At 38.8% G+C, this 26,876-nt stretch overlaps 3 protein-coding genes across 9 annotated transcripts; all 3 read left to right on the top strand.

Annotated features, from left to right (window-relative positions):
• The first annotated feature begins 1,714 nt into the window (after positions 1 to 1,714).
• On the top strand, positions 1,715 to 17,014 carry Ssbp1 (single stranded DNA binding protein 1). 7 transcript variants are annotated; one of them, XR_013104056.1, is made up of 9 exons: positions 1,715 to 1,812; positions 2,428 to 2,490; positions 5,079 to 5,139; positions 6,840 to 6,980; positions 7,223 to 7,310; positions 8,347 to 8,435; positions 11,437 to 11,510; positions 14,216 to 14,292; positions 16,870 to 17,014. XR_013104056.1 is itself a non-coding variant. In XM_076913491.1 (8 exons), the coding sequence occupies exons 2-7, from the start codon at positions 2,467 to 2,469 to the stop codon at positions 11,478 to 11,480; spliced, it is 447 nt and encodes a 148-aa protein (XP_076769606.1). In that variant the 5' UTR covers positions 1,715 to 1,812; positions 2,428 to 2,466; the 3' UTR covers positions 11,481 to 11,510; positions 16,870 to 17,014. The 7 variants fall into 7 exon arrangements, 6 of the variants coding, with proteins under 6 accessions (XP_076769606.1, XP_034374876.1, XP_034374877.1 ...); XM_076913491.1 differs by lacking the exon at positions 14,216 to 14,292; XM_034518985.2 differs by lacking the exons at positions 14,216 to 14,292; positions 16,870 to 17,014 and having other exon boundaries at positions 11,437 to 11,582.
• Positions 17,015 to 19,854: 2,840 nt separating this feature from the next.
• Tas2r3 (taste 2 receptor member 3) lies at positions 19,855 to 21,527 on the top strand. The gene has a single exon (XM_034518982.2). It carries the CDS (start codon positions 20,530 to 20,532, stop codon positions 21,478 to 21,480), a length of 951 nt encoding a protein of 316 aa, XP_034374873.1. The 5' UTR covers positions 19,855 to 20,529; the 3' UTR covers positions 21,481 to 21,527.
• Positions 21,528 to 22,455: 928 nt separating this feature from the next.
• Tas2r4 (taste 2 receptor member 4) lies at positions 22,456 to 24,682 on the top strand. The gene has a single exon (XM_034519777.2). The coding sequence runs from the start codon at positions 22,838 to 22,840 to the stop codon at positions 23,750 to 23,752; it is 915 nt and encodes a 304-aa protein (XP_034375668.1). The 5' UTR covers positions 22,456 to 22,837; the 3' UTR covers positions 23,753 to 24,682.
• The last annotated feature ends 2,194 nt before the right edge of the window (positions 24,683 to 26,876 follow it).

The following is a 26,876-nucleotide window of genomic DNA, read 5'->3' as shown; positions in this document are numbered from 1 at the left end:
CTAGTTAAACTGCAGTTTCTTGGATCTTGAGAAGACCTCAAGGGGTGGGGGAAAGGGTTTGGAGGAACACCAGATGGTCCATTATTCATTTAGACATACTCAGGGGCACATCCCTATATTTAGACATACTCTGGGGCACATCCCTATACTCTATTAAAAGATGTCCTTGCATACCTTTTTTATCCTTATGTCCAGCTAGTTCTTTGGAAGGCTTAACAAGCCTTTGTCCTTTGTCTTGTAACTCTATATTTTTTAGTGGCTGATTAACTGGGCCCAAACCTGCTAACAGGCATTTTTAACTATTTAGGTTAGGGAAAAGGAATCACAGGGCTCTGCTATTTTATTAGTTTTTCGTGGGACCCATAAAATTTTCTTTCAGGACAATGGAAGAGAAGCGTGTGGCCTGGAAAAACCGCAAGTTATAAGGGATCTCATGGATGGGGAATAGAGTAGTGCAGTGGTAATTCTGCCCAATCTAGGTGTGCAGTTTGTACTTATATCATTTGAGTTGTATTTTTATTGATCAGGCCTTTTTGGGTTGGAGATTTACTGCAACACTGGACACTGACAAAAACTGGCCCCACCACATCTAGCTGCCTTGGGTTCTTTAAGCCATAGGACTCACAGTCCTCCAGGGCAAGGATTAGGGTAAACAATGCAGGATTTAAAGGAGTAAAAAAAAAATTCAGTAATCAAAATAAAAGATGTCTCAATGCAGTATTTTGGAAATGTTAAAACTAAGAAGTTTTACTATGAACACAATAATACCAAAGACAAGATCGATAAGCTTAAGTTAATTGAAATTGTTTAAGATTGTCACTGGGTACTGGGTGTGGTGGCACATGCCTTTAATCACAGCACTGGGGAGGTAGTGGCAAGGGATCTCTGTGAGTTAAGACACCAGCCCGGTCTGGTCTACATAATGAGATTCAAGTTTCATTTCAGTCCAGCCAGAGATACACAGTGAGACAGTGTCTTTTTTTTTTTTTTTTTTTTTAAACTCCATCTAGAATAATTGCCAGAGATGTGGAATTGAAACACAAAATGAAAAAAAAAATTCTAAAAATCAGTTTCTATTAAAGCTTATAAGTCTTAACTACACTTTAAGATAAAGCAATGTTTTGACTTTTAATACTCGTTTTAAATGTTTTGATATTTCATCAACTTTTAATGTTTTATGGAAAAAGTACATAAAAATACATAAGGGTCCTTGTGCCTTAGGCACAGTTTGGGACCTTGATAAAGATGTTAAATATTTTGCTCCTCATGTATTTCTTGAAATGATTTTGACTTAACATATTAACATATCCAGATCACCAAGGTTTTGACAGCCCTTAATTCTCCAGTCTTACTTCATTAGGACACTTGGGTCGGTTTTAGTTCCTCCAGGGGCTCAAATATGTTTTCTTTCACCTACCTTGCTCCCTCTCCCAGGCTGGGAACATCAAATAATTTCAACTCAGGGCTGGGAATATAGTTCTGGGGCAGAGTTTGGTTAGCCAGTGCAAGGCCACTACCGGAGTGAGGGTAGTGATCAGGAAAAAAAAACAAAACAAACCCACCAACCAAACAAAATTAAAAAACAAAACAAATCCCTAAAACTACCCACAGGTGGCATCGTTGATCCATCCACTTTTGCCTGGAAAGAAGTTCCTGGCTCTTCTAAGTTGAGGGGTCGTGTTTCCCGCAACATCAGCCGGCGGCATTTCAACGGCGCACATCATAGGCTTCCTGTTTTTCCTTGCGTATCGCGAGCTTTACGGGCTCCCTGAGCCGGAAGCGAGCCGCTGGCGGTCGGGTTCTGCGCGTCAGGTGAGGGAGGGGAGAAGGCAGAGACAAAGTTGCACGTCCGGAGTGCACGGGCGCGTGAGGCCCACGGGAGGAGGTGTGCGGCTCCTCGCAGGAGTCCGAGTGTCCCCGCTGTTCCCTGTGCTGCCTGCGAGCGCCACTTTAGGGGAAGAGCACCCGCTTATCCCCGCGGCGGCGAGGCTGGGGTGCCGGGCTTACTCGGCGCCAACGGGAACGAAGGCACTGATTTGAGTCCTGTCGTAGCAGTATTTATTATGTCTTTACTGTTTGTAGAGACATATTTCGGGGTTTTGAGTAACAGAACAAATTAGAAAAACTGTCTGAGACAATTGATATTGTAAAGAAATTTTAGCAGACGATGGATCGGAAGTGAGAACAGTCTCCCTCCCCCCCTTCTTTTCTGCTGGTTATTGAACTGAGCAGTTAGTTGAGACCCAGAACCCCAGTTTGTCTCGTTTTGGTTTTGTTTTTAAAAGGAAAGAGGAAGTCCCCAAATGTGCAAATTTAGGGCACATGAAGTTGGGTGCACTTAGGATTTAGGACTAGCAAATATGTGTGTTTTTGGTGTATGCTGTAGTTTTTGGTTTATCATTTTTCTCTTTTCTTTCTTTCCTCTAGGAAAAGCCTAAAGATTAGGTTGTAAGAAAAACCGGAGCCATGTTTCGAAGACCTGTGCTACAGGTAGTCGCTTTTCTATATTAATGAGTGAATGAGTGCCAATAGCCATGGGTTTTTGTTCGATTTGTTTTTTGTTATTGTTTTTCCGATTTTGCATACATAAGCACGAGATTCTTAAACCATCATGTTATTTGTGTTTACTCGATAGGGAAGATTCAAGGTGAATTTTTTTTGTGTGTGTGAAGCTGTTTACTGAATCAAAAATTATTTTAAAAGTGTATTCACGTATGTAGTACAAATCATTAATTGAATAAGTAGTTGCTTAGATCAGAGTATGCATTTAATTACTTAAGTTTTGTTTTTTTGTGTTTGCTTTGTTGTTTTTGAGACAGCAACTCATACAGTTCAAGCTATCTTGAGACTCACTGTTAAAAGCTGAGATGAAGAACCGTGATCCTCCTGCCTCTGTTTTCTCACTGCTGGTATTTCAGGCTCTCACCACCACACCTGGTTCTTCTATCATTTTCCATATGGCTCTGGTTCCTTTTCTGACCTGGCCCTTCTTCTCCTCACTCCCATCTTGCTATCCAGAGAGCAGAGCTCACTTCTCACCACAGGTCCATTACCATTCTGCAGTCTAGTCAGATGTCCTCTCCTTTGGCCAGCCTTAAGCAGGCCTCTGTTACCATTTTTCCTCAATGTGACATGTGGGTACCGAGTCTTGTAAATTCACCTAATGTAAAATCTCTCTGTGACCCTTCTCTTAAGATTAATGAGTCAAATTTGTTATAAAAGTCTGCTGTCTTCCCCGTCTTACTCTCAGGTTGATGTATCCTTAGCTCCCTACTTTATATATACTCTGAGCCTTTTAAATTGAAGTTAGAGTATAGTGTCTTTAAGACCAAATGTGAAATAAGTTTACATTTTGAGAGTATTGAAATTAAATAATCCTTCCCCTATTTCTTCTTTTCTACTAGGTTATGATTTGTGTGTGTTCCTAAGATGAGGCATAGTCTTATTTTTATTTTATAGCATTTAATGAGCTCTGGCTCTTCTGAATCTCACGCTAGTATTTCTCTGTGATCATGACACAGGACTGATTAGCAGTTTAATCCTGTATTGTGCATAGCATTTTATCCTTGTATCTACCCATAGTGATAGTATTATATAGCTAAAATCACTCCAGGAAGAGGTATTCATTTGAGTGGTATGGAGAGAGAAGGTCAGTATTAAAAGACTAGGGAAGGAAACAGGTCTCCATTGGAATTTTTAAAAAGATAGGTCTAGGAATCATACTGTGGTAATCTGACACCTCAGAGTTGTAACCTGTCTCTGCCCTCATTTGCATGGAGAAATTGCATAACTGGAAATTACCCAGCAGCCCTCCCAGGCCTGAGCAAAAGTCAGTTGAAATGACCCTTCTTAAGTGGTAGGAATTACATTCCATAGAACTGCTTTCAAAGTGAGTGAGTGAGTGAGAAGTTCTAACTCAATTCACTAACAGAGTGAGAACTTCAAAACAGACAGCATTACCCTCAGCCACTGCCTGAAGTCTGAAGTGCCTGAGGGTCCTATTAACTGTCAGCTGTCTCCTGAATAAAATTGTTTTCTTTCTGTTGCTTGTTCTAAAAGAATTCTTTGGCTTGCCAATCCCTTTCTTTCCCATGTAGTGGATCCCTGCCTGCTATATGAACAATGCTCTCACTTGGGAAATGTTTCTGTCTTAGAACATATCTAGGTCTCTGAACTCGGAGTGTAGTGATGTATACTCTTACCTGAATGGTAACCATAGGACAGAATGCCTTTAAGACAGCAGAGGGCAAGTTGAAAAAAGAGCCTGGGTGTCAGACAGCCCAGAGATATAAGTCATAAATCACCACCTAATTTCTAGTTTCCTAGACAGGTGGTGCTCTCTCTGGGCTTAATTTTCCTTGGATCTATGGTGGGGATAACTTGACTTTGTGTCTATGGTTAGTTAAGGATTAAGTGGTAATAGGTGTAATTTGCATATTAAGTGCTACATTCCTTTTCACTAATTATGATTTAATAGCCATGCCTTTGAATCGTATTATTTGCTTTTCTTGGATCTCTTGAAGGAATGAAGTTTTCCATTGCACCAAGCTCACTATAGAAGCTGTTGACCTTCTGCAGCACAGCCTCAGGAAATTAATGTTATTCATCGTCTTTGCTCATTTTTAAATGAAACATTCTAGGCCAGTCATTTGAGATGGCCATTTCTTTATAAATTTTGAACAATCAATCAGGGGAAAAAATGTATTAAAGATCTTGTAAGTTTTTATCCACACTTCCTGTTTCAATGTGAAAAAGATGTTCAACAATTGTAATGGATGTTTGTTATCATTTAGCCAGTTTCTTATTGCCTACAATTTAGAATGATGCTTAATACACAGACAGTATGTTAAGTAACGCTCCATAATTGCTTTGTATGCTTACTCAGTTGATTTATGACTACAGTCATTGGAAAGCACTGATTTCTTTCTGTTCTCTTTCTACTCTGTTCTCCTTTGCTATCCTATTCTGGAAGTTGTAGGAACTGTTGATTAAATGGTGAATAAATACAAGTAGGTATTCTACTGCTATTTCTCTTTTCTAAAAGTTTAAGGCTGTGTTACTTCTTTGTTCTCCTTCAGGTATTTCGTCAGTTTGTAAGACATGAGTCAGAAGTAGCCAGCAGTTTGGTTCTTGAACGATGTAAGTAACAGATTTCTAAGTTTACAGTGTTATTTATAATACTCTGCTAATACTCTCAAAGTACTGTAGAACTGGTGGACTGTGTTTAGCCTTGTGTTGCAGGGTATTTGATCCCACTGTGAACCCCGAGATTGTGTTATTTACTGAAAGAAAAAAAAATCGTTTCTAGTTTCAATGTGGCTTAGCCTTAACACACACCTTTAATCTCTCTGGCCATAATGCAGATCTGCCCTTAAGTACACTCCTTCAATCCCAAACAATGAAGGTAAAATTACTTTGTAGAAGGAAGCACCCATGTTTGAAAGTAATGTCTAATTGACTATCAGACAAAGTGTATCAGAAAGATTTGACAGAATAGGATGTGCTCAATTCTCATGAGAACAAGAGAGGTAAGGGAAGCTACCTCAAGGACAGTGCAGAGAAAGAAGGAGGAGGCAGTTTTACTGGGATGATTATAGAGAGACAGGTTGCAGAGAAAGAACAAGCTAGACACAGGTGAGGACAGAATGAGCCAGAGAATGAGGAGCCAGAAGATTAGAGCATATTGCTAACGTTAGTATGAGGCCAACCAGAGCAATTCTGTCAGAGGCCAAGAGAGAAGCCAGATTGAATCAGTCAGCTTGGAGAGGAATTTGAACCAGAACAGCTGAGTTTACCAGCTAGCCAGAGTTCAGAAAGAACAAGAAAGAGTGAGATTATTCAGTAGCAGTTTCAGAGGCTGAAAACATTCTAGGCCTAAATAAGATTGTGCAGAGGCTAGGAGCTCCAGGACTAGGTTTAGGTTAACATACGAAGGCAGTAAGCCTTGGAGACGACAGTTACTTCAGGCGAATAAAAGATAGTTTTACAGCTATGCAGCCTACCATACATTTGGTTTATTTTACTCTGTATCTCTAGCTGTGAAGACCTGGTATAAATAGAGCTTATAGTGCGGGTATCACCTCCTCCTGCACCACTCTCTGACTCAGTTCTTCAAGACTGTGCTATACAGGGCACGAAGGAGACTTTCACAGAAATACTTGTTTTTGTAATAGATTTGCTCTTAGCTCAAGATCAAGAGCTTAAAGTTTCTCCTGTGTGGTTGCTTCTGCTCTCTGCTTTATTGTCAGTCCTCTTCCCCCTCTAGACTTTCTTTATTTTCTTTTTAAACTTAATTTGTTGATCTTCTTCTGTAGATTGAGTTTTTCATAATGCAGAGATTAATGTTGAAGCAGTATTTGCTGCTGTTCATTATCTGGATATTTCTGTCAATTTCAGGTGTGGGTTTGTTCTGTATAACTATCCTGCACACTATAATGAATAGAACAGGTGTGTCTTAAGCAATAGAGATTGTCTTACATCTCTGGTCTTGAAGGCTGAGACCAATCTGTCAGCATGGTTGGGTTGCCTGTCAGGCACAACTTACTGGTTTGCAGATAGTTGCCCTGTCACTTTTGTTTTTATATGCAGTAGTGGGGTGGTTGGGACTCTGTTTTTTTTGTTTTTTTTTTTTGTTTTTTTTGTTTTTTTGTTTTTTCCCTTCCTTATAAGGAGACTAATTCCATCATGGAGCCTTCACCTTCATAACCTCATCTAAACCTAATTTCCTACACAGGGATCACCACATACACTGGAATTAAAGTCAGAGAACCGAGTTTTCAGGATGCATAAACATTGTCATCAGCTGGTTCTCAGTCGTCTCATCTCTGCTTTCATTTCAGCTCTGAATCGGGTTCAGTTACTTGGACGAGTAGGTCAGGACCCTGTCATGAGACAGGTGGAAGGAAAAAACCCAGTTACCATATTTTCTCTAGCAACAAATGAGATGTGGCGATCAGGGGACAGTGAAGTATATCAAATGGGTGAGTGTGAGAGGCTCTAGTTATTATTTATCAACAGTAAGTAGATATTACTTATTATTGCTTACCTAATATTAAAAATGTTAACTTATAGATACACTCTGGCTTCATTAGTTCTGTTCTGTTCTTTTTTTTTTTTTAAGAAATTGTAAGCTTATTTTCCAGAGACATGTTTTGTGTTGTTGGCATTTGTGTGTGTTACCTGCTGGCATCTCTAACCCCGTTTCCTGTATCTTGTGGTTTAGGTGACGTCAGTCAGAAGACAACATGGCACAGAATATCAGTGTTTCGACCAGGCCTCAGAGATGTGGCATATCAGTATGTGAAAAAGGGGTAAGTTAGAGACAGGATCTTCGGGATTGAATGGCCAAAAAAGTCAGTAACAAGTGTTCCCCTAAGTGCTGACGTTAATATGTATTTATTCCTTAGTATCATATTCACAAAAAGTCTCTGGTTTTAGCCTGCTGACCAGTTAGGGCAAACAGCATCTGTACATAAATAGAAATAAACGAGGCAAGATACTGCACGGCCATTCATGCTACAGCTGCAGGTGCCTTTTGCAAAGCATCTACAGCATTTGTCTATAGGATATCCTGTGTCCCTGTGACCAGGGATCATGGAGGTCACATCTAGCCTTTGAACAACAACATAATGTCTTTAGAGAATCTGGACTATTTGATGTCTGATATGCTAAGTTATTATGGGAGCTTTCACAGTAATTATATTTGATAATTTTTTTTTAGAATTAGTAATTTCCATTTGGAATGCTTAGGTTGGGTTATGTATTCTGAATGTGTAGAGTAACAAAAGAATGTTTTTATGGATGTATGTTTTATGTTTAGAAATATACTTATTTGTAGAACTAAAATATTTCATGAGAAATAATTTTAGCAGTGACTAGAATTTCAATATCTTTGCAGTAATTACAGACCTTTTCTTTATGTATGTATGGATATGTGAAGACACATAAACACAGGATATTTGAAGGAAAAGGTCAACAGTTTGTGTGTGTGCCCAGTGCTTTGTATATGTTAAATGAGTGCTGTATCACTGAATTATATCTCCTGTACTTTAAGCTTTATATTTGAGGCAGGGTCTCACTGAGGTGTCCAGGTGGGCCTAAAACTTCCAGTTCTCTGGCTTCAGCTTCCTGTGTATTGGATTATAAGAAGGTATTACCATGTCTGGGTACATTGTCTTTCTTAACTAGATTGTGCATTGTGTTTCAGTACTCTTAATTTTGAAATTGAAGACGTGTTTAGCAAAGTGCAGTTGTTTCATCTTCAGCTTGTACTTGCTACCCATGTTCTGACATCAGGAAAAGGAGGATTAGAATCTACAGACTAAAGACTGCATTTCTTTCTATCAGGGCTCGTATATTTGTGGAAGGGAAAGTGGACTATGGCGAATACATGGATAAAAACAATGTGAGGCGGCAAGCAACAACCATCATAGCTGGTAAGAAGCTCCTGGTGCACTGTGTTTCTTGCTGTTCATTGAGAGGCTTGGCATATGATAGGCTGCTTTCCCTGGGGCTGTAAGTACCCCTGATGGCAACATGGCAGGGAACTCCTCAGAGGACTTCCATACTTTTCCTTTTCCTGTAGCTAATGGTGTCCACATTTATTTATTCCTCTAAAACGCTCACATGTCTCCTCACATGTTTCGTTGAGGAGGAAGTCTGCGTAGAGTATAAAATCAGCTTGCTCCTGCAGTACACACTGTTAACTTGGAAGAATTTAATCTTAGTGTCTTTTAAAAACACTCTGGCTGTACAAGAAGCGCATATGCCAAGGCAGTTGCAGAGCTGTGATATTAGGAATTTGTGATTTATTCAAAATTTTGAAACTGAAAGTGCAACAACCTTCATTTGAAATTTAAAAACTTTGGTCTTTAAACAAAATACAAAACAACGTGTACTACATAGAACAGTATGCTAGAGTTCACATTGCTGAAGTTGTAGGAGAGTTTTGAAGACAGTACAGCTATTTACTTACATATCTGTAACTTAAATGCTATAACTTCACATTGCTGAAGTTGTAGGAGAGTTTTGAAGACAGTACAGCTATTTACTCACATATCTGTAACTTAAATGCTTCTTTGTATCAAATTATATGTAGATTAATGAAATATTTACCAATTTGATACCATTTTGTTTTTTTAAAAATATCTGCTTAACAGATTTTAGTGTTAACATGAAAATTAAAATGTTACTAAAATTCATCTTTTAATGAGCTAGATATATTTTATTACTTCTTGAATAAGTTGCAAAAATTATGAATTAGGCCTCAATATACTTATTTTGTTTTTGTTATAAACACCTAGAAACCTGTTTTATAGATAGGAGTGAAAAAAATCTTACTAAAATTTCTTAGTGTTTATGAACTCCTGAGATAAGCTATAAGTTATAATGAAGTGACAGCGTACAGATTGCTGTTGATGAAGTCTGTGAGTAGAGAGAATGGTGGACTAGCCACTTGTGACTTGTGTGCTTCACCTCATCCCTTATCACTAATGGCCGGATTGGTTCATCTGCTGCCTTTTCTCTTGCAGGAACAGTTGGAAGTGACATTGTTTTTTTTTATTCATAAATATTAGCTCCTATTGCTGAAAGAAAAGGTGTTTTTTTAACATTGTTACTTTACCCAATGTTGCCGATTATTATGACATTTTCTTTAAAAAATAGATGTCATTGTATCCACTCTTTGGATTACTCCAGCTTTCTTATAAGCTATATGCTTTTAAAAAAAACTTTTCTTTTCTCTTTGTTCCAGCGTTTATGTCTTAATCACTGTTCATATTGGTAAATTATGTTTTTTAAAGCAATAATCACTCATTTTCTTAATAGTAATATTTTTAGAAAATATATTGACTTTGAAAACCAATATAGATATTTTTAATCTCCATTCGTGTTCCACTATAAGCCAGATTTATAGACAGCTATATTATTTGAATTGTTGAGTTTTTATAACCTAAGGTAGGTAGAGAAACATTTCACATTGTTCACAATTTTCTTTTTTCTTATCATAGTTGTTTCTCATGTTGCAAACACTAGCAAATATATAGTGATTTAAAATTATAATTTAATTTTAGAGTGATTTAGCATCCTAAATTATTTTCTTTTGTTTCTATTGTTTGCTATTGTTTGTTTGTTTATTTATTTATTTATTTATTTGGTTTTTCGAGACAGGGTTTCTCTGTGTAGCCTTGGCTGTCCTGGAACTCACTCTGTAGACCAGGCTGGCCTCGAACTCAGAAATCCGCCTGTCTCAGCCTCCCAAGTGCTGGGATTAAAGGCGTGCACCACCACTGCCCGGCTGTTTATTTTTTTTAATATTGACTCCTGTTTATCTCTTATTTCTATACTGTTTTCTCACTTAAGGGTCATGTTTGACCTTTAAAGTAAAAACGCACCAGTAGATGGCACTCTTGGCTTTTGACAGTGATTCCATTTTAATCCTGTACAGTCATGAAGTACTTGTTACTATTAACTATCTTTTAGATAATTTTATAATTAAGTAACTTTGTTGTGTTCCTGAGAGGTACACAAGAGGCAATCAATCAATCAATCAATCAATCAGTCCATCAGAACAGGCTGCAACTGCTTGTCTACCAATTCAGACTTCATTACAGGATGAGACCATTACTCCTAAACAATATAAAATGTTTGGAGCTATCCAAGAAATGCTACTTCTTTATTTTTAGTTGGTTTTAGCTAATTTTTTTTGAAATAATCAGAGCACTGTCCACTTTGCTTTTGAATTAAAAATGCTTGCTTTGTAGTACTTAAAACTTTTCTCAAAAATCAGTATATGAAATTCTGATTTTTAATCCTTCCCTCTTTTTCTCCCTCCTTCCCTTCCTTCTCCCTCCCTCTCTTCCCTTTTTCCTTTCTATTGGCTTTTTTGAGGCAGGATTTCTCTGCTTCACTCTGTAGGTCTTGCTGGCTTTGAACTTAGAGATCCACCTGCCTCTGCCTCCTGTCTGCTGGGATTAAAAGTGTGCAATACAACCACCCAGCTAGAATATGAAATTCAGTCTTAGAATTTAAAATGAATCTATTTCCTTAAAAGCAAATAAACTTGCAGTTGCTAAGTTGTAAGCTGGCTCTTGCACTTTGCTATATGTTTGCAGCATGTAGATGTGCAGTGTGTTCATCGGTCCTCTTGTGTGTGGGTGTGCTTACTATTTGCAGAAACTTGTTGCTGGGGAGAACTTACAATCTCATCCTGTAATGAAGTCTGAATTGTTGGATGAGCAGTTGCAGCCTGTTCTGTTGGATTGATTGATTGATTGATTGATTGATTGAGTACCTCTGTGTACTTGTCATGAACACAACAAAAGTTGCTTATTTTGAAATTTTGTAATATTACTGAAGAATTTCTGTGTTGGAGGGGAATTATCAATGAAATGAAGACAGCATTCTGAAAGTGACTCTTTCTCTTTGGTTTCTTTCCAGATAACATTATATTTCTGAGTGATCAGACAAAAGAAAAGGCATAGAACGGATGATTCTTCTTTGATCATTGTTTGGTACAGTCTCCTTTGCAAATCATGTATAGTCTATAGTTTAAAGATAAAAATTAAAATTTTTATATAAAATGAGTGGTAATATTTTTCTTGATTGACATATCTTCGTGTGTGTGTGTTTGTTTGTGTTTGTGTGTGTGTGTGTGTGTGTGTGTGTGTATTAAGCCTGTCCTTTATGGCACTTGCCAACTGCTTGTTTTTTTAGGAGTGGTTTCTCTTTAGAAAGGTACAAAGTAATGAATTATCAGGTTCCACTATGTTTGCCAGGGCCAGGGCATACATTTGGAAAGCCTTTTCTGTCATACTTGTCCTGTAGTGTTTCACCACTGGTTACTTTAGAGCCTTATGTCAGGAGTCTGTCTGCCCTAGTTGTAAACACTGATATTGTCACCTATCTCTGTAACTTGTAGGTAAGTACTGGCTCTGCTTGGTGTACCTGTACCCTTAGTGTTGGCACGGAAGAGCCACTCAGTAAGTGCTGACAGGGAAATCCCACATTGAAGGAGACTGCTGAACACTGGTTAGCATTCTAAACTGTTTCAGAATTAACCCACCTGCATATCTTATTTCTTGGTAGTTTCGCTGTAGTGTTTATGAGACCTTATCAGCACTAAGGACCTGAATAAAGTATGACTGCAGATGACACAGTTCCTCTCCTGGCACCCAAGTTCTTCTTTCCACACCACTCTCTGTTATCCTTTTCAAAGTGGAGTCCATACTCTTGAGGGTGGAGATGAACATCTTTCTGTGGTGCTGGGGGTCAAACCTAAGGTCACATTAGGCAGGCCCTCTCCCACTGAGCTATATCTATTTCAAGGATCTTGTAATTCCTTTGACTTTGCCTCCCTAGAGAGTCTAGATATATTTAGTTAATTTTATTATAAATTTACTAGTAATTTACCAGTAAAGAGTATATACATTTTTTTTTTTATATCTTTTTTCTTTTTAAATTTTGTACAAGCCATCCATAGTCAGCCTGGAGCTTTGCAGAAGTCTGTTGCTTTGTTTAGTGTTTGAAATTCCTCATTCTGTCTGTTCCATGCTGCTCCCCCATCCCTGCTCCCCAAACCAGCGTATGTATTTGTTCTTTGCCTTGAGAGTTTAGATTATGTTGGACTAGTTCAGAATCCACGCTCTGTGTTATGGACTCTTGCTTTCTAAAATGTTTCCTGTATACATGAACAGCCTTTCTGTACTGACCGTGCGGTTTGTTTGAAGGAAGGAGCAGTTCCTTAGCTGTACTCCGTCCTTACCCAGGGACAGAGAGGCTGCAGTCCTCCCTATTTGCCTACTTTTTCTGCCACTGGGATCCTTGGTCAGCATACTAGATCTTTGAGTGATTACACGTTGAATCTGATAGGACAGTGTTCTGTTTTGAGCAACTCTCATGTCTTCTGCTCAGCAAGGCAGCTTTTATAATCTTAAACATTGTGAGAGGTTATATGTATTCCTGAGTGAAATTTAAACAAGGTGGAAGTGGAAAGATCTCATCATGTACAAGAACCAACCAGAAACCAAAGCCACACTCTTGAGTGTAGGCTGCAGAAGTAGAGCAATACAACCTGCAGAATGCTCTCTGGGAGCTAAAGATTGCCTGCCCTTCCTGTCTCTGGAAGTGAGAGGTGGAGGCAGCAGCACTTCACTCGGGCTGATTCTTCTGCCTTCCTTGTGATTTCAGCCCATTCCAAGCCAGTTGGATTTGCTGGGGCCTAATCCCATGCAGCCCCATCTGCTGAGAAACTTCACAGCTCCCAAGCTTGACCTAGCCCCGAGTAGATTTGTAGAAGCTAACAGCACTAAGAGATTGTAGGGACTTGAAATTCAAGTTTAGGATCTTAAAACTTCTGTTTTTGATGTGATTAGGGCTTAAATTTGCAGAAAACTGCCCTGCAAGTTTGTTGTGAGATTTTATTCCATATTAAATGGAAAGGTGACTACATAGAAAAGTAGGAGAAAACATGTCAAACAGTATGTGTGGTAATAGTCAATGTTTTAAAAATTATTTTTCAAAAGTATGGAGGCTATATATGCTTTAAAAGGCTGAAAGAGAAGTGGCAAATGCTATGATTGTCTATAGGGGTATTGCGTGTAGAGCCTTACTTTACACTTCTCGTGCATGCATTTAACAACAGGCTGTATTTTAAGATGTGGAAAGCTCTTTTCTAAACCACAGAGCGTCACTCCTGCTCATCCTGCAGCCAGTGCTACTTCGTATACTGGAGTGATGAAGAAAGCTTTCCGTACATACCCTAGTAGTCATAGGCTCTTTAGTGTCTTATGCTTGTGTACTTTGTCTTCACTCACCCGTTAATAGCATATGTGTGGCTCTGAAGGCTGCACTTTAAAGATGGGTCAATATGAGACCCACTGTTCACTTCCATTACAGTTCTCAGACTGGATGATTTGTACATACAACCTCAAACACCATACATTGTTTCTGAGGCTGTTCAGGGAGATTGGTTATTGTTACTCATCAGATTTTATAAGCTAAGCTTAATAGCTGAGTAAGAAAGTGATTAAGAAATTTTCTCTTGTTCCCAAAAGAGACCATTTAATTCTTAAAATTAGTTTATCCTCCACTCAGATTATCCCTTTGCCCCTACTTAGCTCAGCCTAACACAGTGACATTGTGCTGTATTGGTCATTCATTGGCATGGAAATATCGACATGGAAATGAGAACTGGATCATTTTTCTTACTTTCTTTCAGGATTTGCATTATATGCTGTGAAGACTAGTGGGAGTCACAGCAAGACAAATTATAGCAGAGGAGCAGTGCTCTCTCGGGTTAGTAAGTTACAGGGAACAACTGAGACAGTGACCACAATCATAGTAATGACTGAGCCTTCTGGGTCATCTGGATGAGTCAAGTATTGTGCTAAACATATTTTATTATTGTCTCATATAACTGTTTTCCAAGAAGAAAGTGATAGTATCATTTTCAAATGAAATTCAGAAACAGAAAGGTTAAAACAATGTCCAAGCCATACAGTGGAACTTTGAACTCGTGTATGTGAACTTTTAGCTTTCTTCCATTGACACTCATGTTTCACTGGCCTGATGTAGCTTCAGCCACCCAGTTAAACTGGAATGTCCCATATAGTGTACTTCCTAATATACTCAAAATAAATGATAGATTTCAGTTAGGGAGAGACTCACAAGTGAAGGAACTGCTCTACCTGTTGTTCTCTCTTGATGATCCTGTAGGAATCAAGCCATAGTTTGCCTACTGGCTTCTGACCATCCTGATTTGCTTGTATCAGGCAAGTGTCTCCTTACAGAGTAACTTCAATGTGTCCCCTGGTTTCACTCTTGACCTACCAAGCACTGAAATTCTCAGGATGGCTCAGAACGTTTTCAAGCTCACTCACTATGTGGCACCAGTCTCATATCTCAGTTTCCCTCTTTGTCCCCTCATAGCTCCACCTAGTGTAATCGTAGGTAACTTCTCTGGTTATTGAAGCATTATTTTTTAATTAAAAAAAAAAAAATTCCAGTTATTTGCTTCCTGCTGTGTTTTAGACCACAGGGATTTATTTTGCTATAAAAGTGTATATCAGTTGTATCAACAACTTTCTCTGCCTTGTGTATTGTTTTAAAAGGAAAAACAAAAGGGTAGTCTCTAGTAATATTTGTCAAGGTAAGGTTATACAGTCAAACAACTTAGATCTACTTACCAGCTGACTGTAAGTTACTTAATTTTCTCTACCCTCGGTTGTTTTGTTTATCTTGAGTAAAACAAGGATGGTTGTATCTACCGTATAGACCTGCTTTGAAAAGCATGGTAAATATTATAATATTTTGTGACTTAAAATTGTAAATGAAAAACATGGAGAACATTTTGGTTACTATTATAGCTATTTTAAAGAAGGCATGTTATTCAACTACTTAGGTAGTCTCATGTGAGTATATTAGGGTAGTTTATTATTTGGCTTTATTGTTACTAACTTCAGTGAATAACTGACCACTTATTCCACATCAGTAGTATAGTATGGTTGTTTTAAATCTTTTGTGTCTACCTATAATTAGGTATTTTAAACTTTAGCTAATTGGGCATCTGCTGTATACAATGCAACAATACATACCTACATATAGGTCTTTTAATACGACCCATATGTTAAAGGAGCTCATCATTTAGGATGGTGAGGGCCAACAAGGGAGGAAAGCAGAAGATGGTGTACTTAACTGTGATCTGATGTGGGAGTAGTTCAAGAGAGAGTAGCAAGTACTTCATTGTTACCAGAGGAAATAGCATGTACAGATGTCCAGACACTTAAAAGATTTTGAATAGTAAAAGGTCAGACAAGAAAAGTGGGTTTGGGGTAACTTTCGAGGGCTTTGGTAACTAGCGGAGAACTTCAGCCATGTGGAGCTCCTGAAGGCTTGAAAACAAAAGTATGTTAAAGATGTTTTTTAGAGAGAGCACAGCAAAAATGGAGTGAGTGGTAAGGAGTGGGCAGCTTTAGAAGCTGTAAAGAAGCACCAGCAGTGTGTTTGCTGTAGCTTAAAACTATCCAAGGAAAAGTTGGGGAAATAGCTCAAGGGGAAAGTGCTTGCTGTTCAGTTGGCCAGAACCCATAAAACAAAAACCCAGTACACTTGTATATGCATGTACTTCCAGTATTAGGAGGCACAGACAGGAAGATTCTGGGACCTTGCTAGCCAATTGGTTAACTCTAGGTTCAATGAGAGATGTTATTTCAAAGAAATAACGTAGAGAACAACAGAAAGAGAAACGAATGTGGACCTCCAGCCCCCCTTGTGTATACATGGGTATGTGTGCGCTAGCATGGGTATACTGTACATAAACACACGTGAAAAAGACAAAAAAAAACCCCATAGAGCTTCTGCTTGACATCTAGTACTGGCACAGTAAGTAGCTGTAAGAAAAGTCAACCAGGTTTTGGAGCTTCCTCCTGTCAGATGGGTAGTAGACAGTGATACTCCATTTCTGGATGTGGGAGCAGACTTCAGAGGGTGAACATCTATGGAAAGTCTATAGTTAAGTCAGGCAAAGAACATAGAAATTAACCCTGGAAAGAGTTTCTTCTCTGGATTCATATGGCTCTGAGAATTCAAAGCTACTTAGAATGTAAAGCACAAACATGATTAGTATACTACATTATGTATTCACAGAACTTGTATTTGTTTGAAATAACAATAGGCACAACTCAAATACTACATTTCTGTTCCTGGTGGTTATGCATTGACAAAACATTATGTGCAGAAGTCTTGGTGAATCAAACTTTTAGGAGATTTCTAGGATGAACTGTTTGGAAACATGCCCTTTGTATTTCTCTAGACTCTCATTCCTTGACCTTTTCTTTCTTTTCTGTGATGGGACCATGTTGGCTGAATCTCCAGGTGCCATCCAGAACATGGAGTAGTCTTCAGGGTGGAAGATGGAAGAAGCTGAGCCTATGATGACGTAGAACTACCAGAGCATACCTGGACAGGACACCTCTGAATTCTTTGGGAGATACAAATAAACCTCTTGTGTTTGTGTGCAGTTAAATCTTCCTTATAAATTCATACACATCCACCTTTATGTCCATATAAATTGTCAAATCTCTGCCTTTTTTGGGGGGGGGGATTTTTTATAAATTGAAGTAAGAAAGACTTAGCACTGATCCCACATTATTTCCAACTCAGATTATTATAAATGTGGGAAGGAGTTGGACCATGAAAAATACACAAAACCTTAGCAGTCAGATTAAACAAGCTTTTTCCCCAGTGCGAGGGGCTGTTAAGCCCTAATTTTTTTCTTATTGTCCCTAGTAAGGAACCTTGACTATCCTAAGAGAGCAAGTAGGTTAAGAATTGTCTTTATATTTCCCTTGCAGATGGCAGATTAGAAACTGAGTTGGGAGGCTTTCCTAAGAAATAAGTTTCTTTTAGGTTGGTAGGGCTAGTGTTCCGCTCAGGCAGCCAGGACACAGTACAGATTGGTAGTTTGTAATTTTCTTTTACTTTGGAAGCTGGAAGGCTGAGCTCAGGGCCCCATGATCTGTTCTTGAGAAGAATCTTTTCCTGGCTTATAAGTGGCCTTTGTCTTGCTGTACTCCTTTGGCCTTTATTTTGTGTGTTTGCAGTAGCAGAGCCCTACCCTTTGATCTCATGTAACCTTAGTTTTTTACTTAACAGGCTCATCTTCAAGTACTTTTCTGTGTGTTATGTTACATGGAGAAGGTTCTGTGTTATGTAAGAAGTATGGAGAGAGCAGGGACATAATACAACCCATAGCATTGGCTTGCAGGAAGAAAACAACTCAGTTTAACATTTTAAAAATAGCTAAAACATGGGCAAGCCACAGAACACAGGTTTATGTTTTTCTTTTTTACTATGAGAAGCAACTTTTTTGGCCTGTTGTCTCCAGAACCCACAAAAGCTTTGTGCTTTCAGTTATGCCCCATCCCTCCAAGATGCCTCCAGGACTCTACTTGGAGAAGGAATATGTTGTAGTAATTAAGCTAGACTGTCTAGGCTGTGGCAGCTCTGCCTAGATCAGACACCATGTTCTGAGGCCATGAGGCTATGTGCGTGCTGCAGCTAGAAACAGCCAGCCAAAAACACCAGCAGCTCTGCCACCCACAAGATCCCCACGTTATTCAGACATATCTGTTTATAAATCCTTCCTAAAAGCAAATAATCCCTATATTTCAACTTTATGCTTAAATCAGTAACTGCTCCACAATGGAGGCTTACTTATTTGGCTCTGACTGCAGCAGCCTGCAATTTCAGCAGCGGACCAGTTTGCCAGGTCATCTTTGTTCAGGGGTCCCTGCTGGAGTCACGTGACTCCTATCAGCGCCAATCACTCACTTAAAAAAAAAAAATACAACTTTTACTCTCAGGTGAATAGACTTAAATTTCTAGTGAATTCATGCCAGAAGTTGGTGCACCACTTTGTTGTAGTAATTGTTTAAAAACTGGCCTTCAGTCAAGCTGACTGAGACAGTCAGCAACGGCTCTTCCTAGCTCAACCACATGGCCAGAGGCCATGTGTGTGCCGCAGCTAGAAATGGCCAGCCAGAGACATCAGCCCTGTCACCCACGAGACTCCAGCGTGGGAGATGGCTCTGCCAATCCCTCCAACCAATACTTAACCTAGATATACCAACTACCTTTGACTGCTACAGAGAAGCGAACATCAGCCTCCATGTCCCCCTCTCTCGTTTTTTCTCTCCCTTAGCTCCTCCTCTTCCTTTTGCTCTTTCTCCCTTACTCCTCCCACCTTAGCTTCTCCTACATAGACACAAATTGCCTATTTCAAGGTCCAAGTCTTCTCTGTACAGATTAACTTATAAATCTGAACAAAGGGTTCTTTAGTGGTATTTCAATCTAGTTACTGTGGTTTATAAATAAATGTTATATACTCAAAGTGTGTGTTAAATATTAAATTTTCCTTCCAAATGGAAAGATGAACAGTAACTAAACACACTTGCACTAAGACTAGCAAGTACTGTTACAAGAATGTTAAGATCATGAAGAGAACATGATTCACCAATGTTCTCACTGCTTTGAAAGTAAATATGGGTAAGAGTTACAGGAAATTAAGCAATACTCAAGTGTCAAGTTCGAAACAACATCAAAAGTTGATTTTGAAAAAATGTCACCTCAGAATATCAGAATACAAGTCTTTTAATGCATGGTCTCTGAAAACCTTCATAAAACCTTATTGGGACACATTAAAAGAGTAGTACATCATGTTTATTGGAAACATCACCATCATTGTTATAGATGGAAAAAAATTTAAATCATTTTCTAGAAATCCTTTGAGATGTGACAAGCTGATTTTGAGATGCTTTGACAAGCAAATGCCCAAGAATAATGGACTCTTGGAGAATGAACTAGACGATGTGCTCTGCTAGTTAAGGCTTTATGTGAGTGTGTGTGTGTGTGTGTGTGTGTGTGTGTGTGTGTGTGTGCATGTATGGTTACTATGAGAAAGTGTACTATTGATTTGGATACAAAACAAAGTAGTGACATATAATAGAGTCCAGAAACTGATCATTCTTATGTGGAGACAAATGGTATGTAACCAATTATTATTCAACCAATGATGTTGGAAGAATTTGTTACTCATTTGGGGATGGGGAGAAAAATGGATTCTTTATACTTTATGCAAAATTAATTTTTGGCTATTGAGACCTATTTGCAAAATTCAAAATGATATTTTTATAAGTTGAGGTTATAAAATTTTTAATGAACTTATTTTAAGACCAGTGACATTGAACTTGATGCACATAAACTTCTTCCAGTGTGGTAGAATTCTGGCATTTCCTTGTTTCTGTCTGTCCTTGTAGAGAAACAAGACTTCTTACCTTTCAGGTAGTTCTGTGCTTCCTTTAGGTACCAGTCATCTTTTTCTTCTGGTTGGTTCCCAGCACCACTTTTCTGTAGTTTATGTGATAAAATACCATGACAAAAGCATTGTAAGGGAGAAAAGGTTTGTTTGGGTATACAGTTCCAAAGGGAGCAGCAGGCCAGCCCTTTGTACAGTGTGAGAAGCAGAGAACAGAAAATGGGGCCAGCATACAATTTCAAAGCCCATCCCTAGTAACAGTAATGTACTTCCGTTTGCCAGGTTCTACCTCCTAACGTTTCCATAATCTTCCCAAACAATGCCACCAGCTGGCAGTTTTGTTTTCAAACACAGGAAATGATGGGAAATGCTTTGCAGTCAAGCCACAATGCCACTCCCTCTGAAACTGAGTCTCAGTCTGCCATATTTTTTGTGACCCAGATATCTTCCTTGTCTGTGTGACACTGGGCATTATTTGCATCTCAACAAAGAGCTGCTGAATTTAAGATCATAGAAGTGACAGTCTATGTCATCTGTGAAGAGGACAACCAGAGCAGATTCACAAAGCTGTTCTGTAAGACAGACTTAAGCATGCAGAACAGACAGGTACGGTAAAGTAACAAAAGGAGGTAGATCTCAGAAAAAAAAAAAAAAGTTAACAAGGAGATGAGATTCATGAGCAGAACAAGGATCAGGGTGGCCGTGGCCTAAATTCTAATATGTTGGGATTCATTGAAAGCGTGTTCCTAGTTCTGACTGTTACTGAGTTTATTCTTGGAAATCTGGTGAATGGTTTCATTGTGTCAATCAATGGCAGCCATTGGTTCAAGAGCAGGAAGATTTCTCTGTCGGACTTCATCATTACCAGCTTGGCTGTCTTCAGGGTCTTTCTGCTGTGGATCATTTTTATTGATAGCCTTATGATAGTCTTCTCTTACCACACCCATGACTCAGGGATAATGATGCAACTTATTGATGTTTTCTGGACATTTACAAACCACTTCAATACTTGGCTTATCTCCTGTCTCAGTGTTTTCTACTGCCTGAAAATAGCCAGTTTCTCTCACCCCTCATTTCTCTGGCTCAAATGGAGAGCCTCTAGAGTGGTTGTTGCGATGCTGTGGGGTGCGCTGCTCTTCTCCTGTGTCTGCACCATGTCTCTGACGAATGAATTTAAGATCTATTCTGCCCTCACTAGAAGCAAAGACTCACCAAATATGACTGAATACAGCAGATTGAAGAGACAGGAGTATAATCTGATGCATGTTCTTGGGAATCTGTGGAAGATTCCTTCACTAATTGTTTCCCTGATTGCCTACATTCTGCTCCTTCTCTCTCTGGGGAAGCACACACAGCAGATGCAGCAATACAGTATTGGGCCCAGAGATCAGAGTACTGAGGCCCACAGAAGAGCCATGAGAATCATCTTTTCCTTTCTCTTATTCTTTCTGTTATACTTCCTTTCCTTCTTAATTTTGTCATCCAGTCGTTTCCTACCAGAAACCAAGATTGCCAGGATAATCGGAGTAGTAATTACAATGTCATACCTTGTTGGCGATTCATTTATTCTCATTTTATGTAACAACAAACTGAAGCAGACTTTTGTGGCCATGCTCCCATGTGAGTGTGGTTATCCAAAGCCTGCATCTAAGGGGCCCTTTGCTTCATAAAACAGAAGATGTTGTAGGATGAGGAATTCTTCAGCCTGGTTTAGATATGGAGCCTTTCTGACTTTCAGTATATCTATTCTATACCATCAATTGGAGAGATGCTGCCTGCTTTGCCCCTGATCCTACCTGGCTTAGAGGTGAAAATCATGCTTCTTAGGACCTCTCTCTATTGGATCATTTGGACAGGTACAACAGTTTTTGGGAAATGCTAGTTGAAGAACACTCATTATATAGAAACAGAACTGTATTTTAATAACCATTAGCTTAAACAGAACCAGTCTCTGTGTTAGTTTCACCTGACATTTTATGACGGCAAAATCATTTTTTTTCTATAGATGTGAATTTGAATTTTAGTTCTGGTAACTTTCCATTTTTGTCCTTGGATGATTTTTTTTTTTTGTGCTTTTCCCTCATCAAGATACACTTTGATGTTTAATTAATATTATGTAAAGAGAAGAATAGAAATTGCTTTACTTACTGTCCTCAAATACCTTTGTCAAATCAGTGAGAATATTCAATATCATGAAAAATTCTTTTAAGTTTGTGACTACAGTCAGCTAGGACACATAGCATTCCTGAATGTGAATTTTTAATGTGTCTAAATAATTACTCTGGATTTTACATCTGAGTACTTTGATGCCTAAGGGAAAACATAACCACAATTGATCTAAGCATAGATCCAGATTTATAAAGGAAACATGCAAGAGTGGGCGTTTTTCTTAGGTGAACCCCAAACGGATTATGGCACACATCTCTTTCTCTGCTGTGCCCCCTCCACCATGTCTCACAAAAAGTATGTCTCAAGGAGGGGATCGTTCCTCTAAATTACTGTATTAGATTGGATAAGCCATTTCATGTGTGAAGGGATGAAGGAGTGGCACTGACATAGTCAGAGTGCAGTTGGAGAAAATGGGGGACACGATATTGGTTCGGATGGGCCGTGGAGGGAAGGGAGGGGGAAAAACAAGGCTTGAGGGGCCCCACAATATTCGGTGATTTCTATAAAGGAAAGCTGCTGAGAAACTGAAATATTCTCAGGCTAGAACACTCTGGTTTGGGGTTGAAGTTCTTGGAGCCTGCCACGACATCCACTAGTCTTTCTACTCTTGGAGAAACAGGATTCCAGATTCAATTAAGCTTGTTTGTAATTAGGCATTTCTAAGAAAATAAGAATAGGAGTGAAGAAATAGTAATGTAATCCTTGAAAGATTTGCATCTCAGTAAAAGCAGCTGCCTCTTAGACCAGAAACCATGTTGTTTGCCACGCTGGAAAATAAAAAGGAGACCTCTTTCCAGGCTGCATCCTGCGCCTGCTTACTTATTTCACTTTGTTTTCATCAGCACCAAATGAAGAAAGATGCTCTGGGAACTGTATGTATTTGTGTTTGCTGTCTCAGTTATTTTCAACTTTGTAGGAATCATTGCAAATCTATCTATTATAGTGATAATTTATAAGACTTGGGTCAAAAGTCACCGAATCTCCTCTTCGGATAGGATCCTTTTCAGCTTGGCCATCACTAGATTCCTGACTCTGGGGTTGTTTCTACTGAACACTGTCTACATTGCCACAAATACTGGAAGGTCAGTCTACCTTTCCACATTTTTTCTATTGTGTTGGAAGTTTCTGGACACCAACAGTCTCTGGTTAGTGACCTTTCTGAACAGCTTGTATTGTGTGAAGATTACTAATTTCCAGCATCCAGTGTTTCTTCTGTTGAAACGGACTATCTCTATGAAGACCACCAGCCTGCTGCTGGCCTGTCTTCTGATCTCAGCCTTCACCACTCTCCTATATTTTGTGCTCTCACAGATATCACGTTTTCCTGAACACATAACTGGGAGAAATGACACATCATTTGACCTCAATGAAGGCATCTTGACATTAGTAGCCTCTTTGATCCTGAGCTCACTTTCACAGTTTATGCTCAATGTGACTTTTGCTTCTTTGTTAATACATTCCTTGAGAAGACATATACAGAAGATGCAGAGAAATACGACCAGCTTTTGGAATCCCCAGACGGAGGCTCATGTGGGTGCTATGAGGCTGATGATCTGTTTCCTCGCGCTCTACATTCCATATTCGATTGCTGCCCTGCTTTATATTCCTTCTTATATGAGGAAGAATCTGAGAGCCCAGGCTGTTTGCATGATTATTACTGCTGCTTACCCACCAGGACATTCTGTCCTCATCATTATCACACATCATAAACTGAAAGCTAAAGCAAAGAAGATTTTCTGTTTCTACAAACAGCAGAATTTCATTAGTAATTGATAGCATCAATTCATGGTTTGGTTGCATTAGAAACTTCTCTGAGATCTAAGGACTTAATTTTGTGATCCTGTATTTGGCATCCTAACCCTGAGGCTGAGTGCTTATGTTTTGGTCAGTACTTCATTTTTTTGGCTAGTATTTTAAAGTAGAGCATATTCCATAAGAAATTGTTTGAGGTATTTATGTATTTTTCATGGTTATCACATTCCTAGGCAATGAAAATCACCGTAGTGTTTTACTAGCTGTTGAAATATAAGGGGATGGCCATGAATGAAGGCCACATTGTGATGTACTTGGTTAGGACAGATTAGAGAATTTGCTCTAAACTGAACAAGATACCACCAATAGCTAAGCTGACACTGAGAGTAGATTGGCTTAAAATGTAACAAGATATCACAAAAAGAAAAGAGGGAGGGGGCTTCAGAGAAAGATAAAGAGCAAAGTGTGTATCATAGCATGCCAGGTAAAGGATTCTGATGTTTGCTGGCCTACTACCATCAAGCAACCCTAGCACTGAATTTTTGGCTTGATCTAGAAAGGGTCAGAGTTGATATAGGTTAAGGGTAGGGACTGATAATAAACAATCCAAGTAAAATGGTTTAAACTCAAAGAATCTATCTTAATATCTGGAGAGGTAGCCCTAGAACAAAAGCAAGTTCTATTCAAAGAGAGTAACACTGTGTGAGTGAAGATTTACAGAGCATGCCACCCACATCCTGTGATACAGAGTTCAGGGGAAGGCCTTTCACTGGTTTCTACATTACACAGCTGTCCAGAAGAATGCCACTTTGGACAATCTAATGATGGGTGTTGAAAAGTTATGAAGTGGGGATTGAGCATTCATTATTTACAATTATATAGTTAAAACAAATTGCTTATGTAATATTTATGCATTTCAAAAATAAATAAACATTCACAATGTCCAGACAACCTGATGTTTCCTGTTCTACTCACCACAGTCTTCTCTGTGATATTTAGTAAATATTACCCAACAGGTATTAATGGTATAAAACCTAAAGGTATTCCTCATGTTATAATCTTAATATTAATAGATGAAGGGAATGCTGAAAGTGAAATCTGTGCCGTAAGAACTGTAAAATGAGGGGCAGAGCCCTTCATCAGTCTCTCAGTATCATTTCTCTCTCTCTCTTTTTTCACGGTAATGAAATTGTTAGCTGTCAAGAATTTTTATGTTGGGGCTATAAGGCCAATAGAGTATGATTAGAGGTAATGTATGCAATTTCTAGGTATGTCTCTGAATTAGTCATTCCCTTCCTTTCCATTTTCCTTTTCTTTTTCTCTTTCCCTTTGTCCCACGGGCTAGAATATGTAGCTATTCTGAACCATGCATTTGAGGAGAACACTTGGGCGTGGCAGAGTTACTGTCTATCCTTGAATTGGTGGCATGGTTCTTGACACGGGAGAGTTGCCACACTACCTCTGAGCTAAGTTGGTGCCTAAATTCCAAGATGTGTCATAAGAAACAAACAGCTCAATAGTTTGTTTTATCAAAACAGGAGCCATTCTATTATGTTACTTGGATGAAGTAACTTATGCTTTAGCAATAACATGTCTTCATGCATTTATGATAAAATAGTATATAATTACTTATAACATTATAATCAAAACACATGATACTTAAGTAAAATAAACCCAAAACCACATATATGCTTTATACTAATTTTCATAAAAATATGTACATCTGAAGAAAAGCCTAAAAGGAAATATATAAACAGATATAAACATACATACAGCAATTATTTTTATGTTGGAGGTTGACTTTTTTAAAAAAATGCTAGGCATTGAACCCAAAACCTTGGTTATACCGGCTAAGTTCTAAATCACTGAACTACGTCCCCAGCTCATGTTGGAAGTTTTGAGTAATATTTTTGTATTTTACCAACTTCCTATAATGAACATATACTTTCAAATATATGCAATACATACAGTATATATCTTATCCAACCAATGATTCATCTTTTCAATGGACAGATAGGGGATTCTTTTGTGAATCTAGTTTCTCCTCACTCAGGAAGAAAAGTTACTAGTATTTCTCTTGTTTTGTCTGATTATGATTATTAATGACAATTAAAATTTAAAGACAAACCCTTAAGTGTTTAATTTCATACAATTTATAATGCAAAAACACTTCTAGACTAAGTAGGTTTGACTGAGGTTACTATAGAAATGGCTTCCAGAAAACATAGGGAGCTCCAGAAAGCACTGGTTTTATTTTTAATAAGTATCTTATTAGTTAATTGAGAATTTTATAAAATATATTTTATCATGCTCACTTTCAATTCTCTTAAATCTTCCTAGATTCTCCCTCATCTTCCTCACCCAAAACTTCCTTTAAAAAATTTAATAACCCCTATCATGACTGCCCTCCGAAAGACCCAGCAAGCAGCTGAAATAGTCAGATGCAGATATTTGTACTCAATTAATGGACAGAGGCTGCTGACCCCTGTGGTTGAATTAGGTGAAAGCTGGAAGAGGCTGAGGAGGGTGACCCTGTAGGAGGACTAGCAATATCAATTAACCTGGACTCCCAAGATTTCTGGAACACCAATCAGGCAGCATACAGCAGCTGATATGAGGCCCCCAACTCATACACAGCAGGGGACTGCCGGGTCTGGGTTTAGTCAGAGAGGATGCACCTAACCCTTAGGAGACTGGAGGCCCCAGGGAGTTTAGAGGTCTGGTAGGGTGGGGGTTGGGGGTGGCGACAACCTCGTGGAGACAGAGGGGGCAGGGAAGGAGTATGGGATGTGAAACAGTCAGAGGGTGGACTGGGAGGTGGGAGGTGAATAAAATCTGGAGTTTAAAAGAAGAAAGAAAGAGAGACAGAGAAGAGAGAGAGAGAGAGAGAGAGAGAGAGAGAGAGAGAGAGAGAGAGAGAGAGAGAGAGAGAGAGATTAATAACCCATTATAATCAGTTTGTGATGTCCATATACTTCTGGTGTGGACCATTTGTTGGAATGTAGTAGAACTACCAGGTGCCACACCATCAAAGAAAGCTGAATTCCTCTTCTCCAGAAGTCTTAAACTGTCCACATCTCCTTAGGAGCAGGATCCTAGTTCCCTTGCAACTCTGTGCTAGAAAGTTGATTGGCTTGATCTTTTG

Source organism: Arvicanthis niloticus, chromosome 15 (genome assembly GCF_011762505.2).
Source record: "Arvicanthis niloticus isolate mArvNil1 chromosome 15, mArvNil1.pat.X, whole genome shotgun sequence".
Classification (NCBI taxonomy): domain Eukaryota; kingdom Metazoa; phylum Chordata; class Mammalia; order Rodentia; family Muridae; genus Arvicanthis; species Arvicanthis niloticus.
The sequence above is the reverse complement of the archived record's forward strand: the minus strand, read 5'-3'. Positions and strand labels throughout refer to the sequence as shown.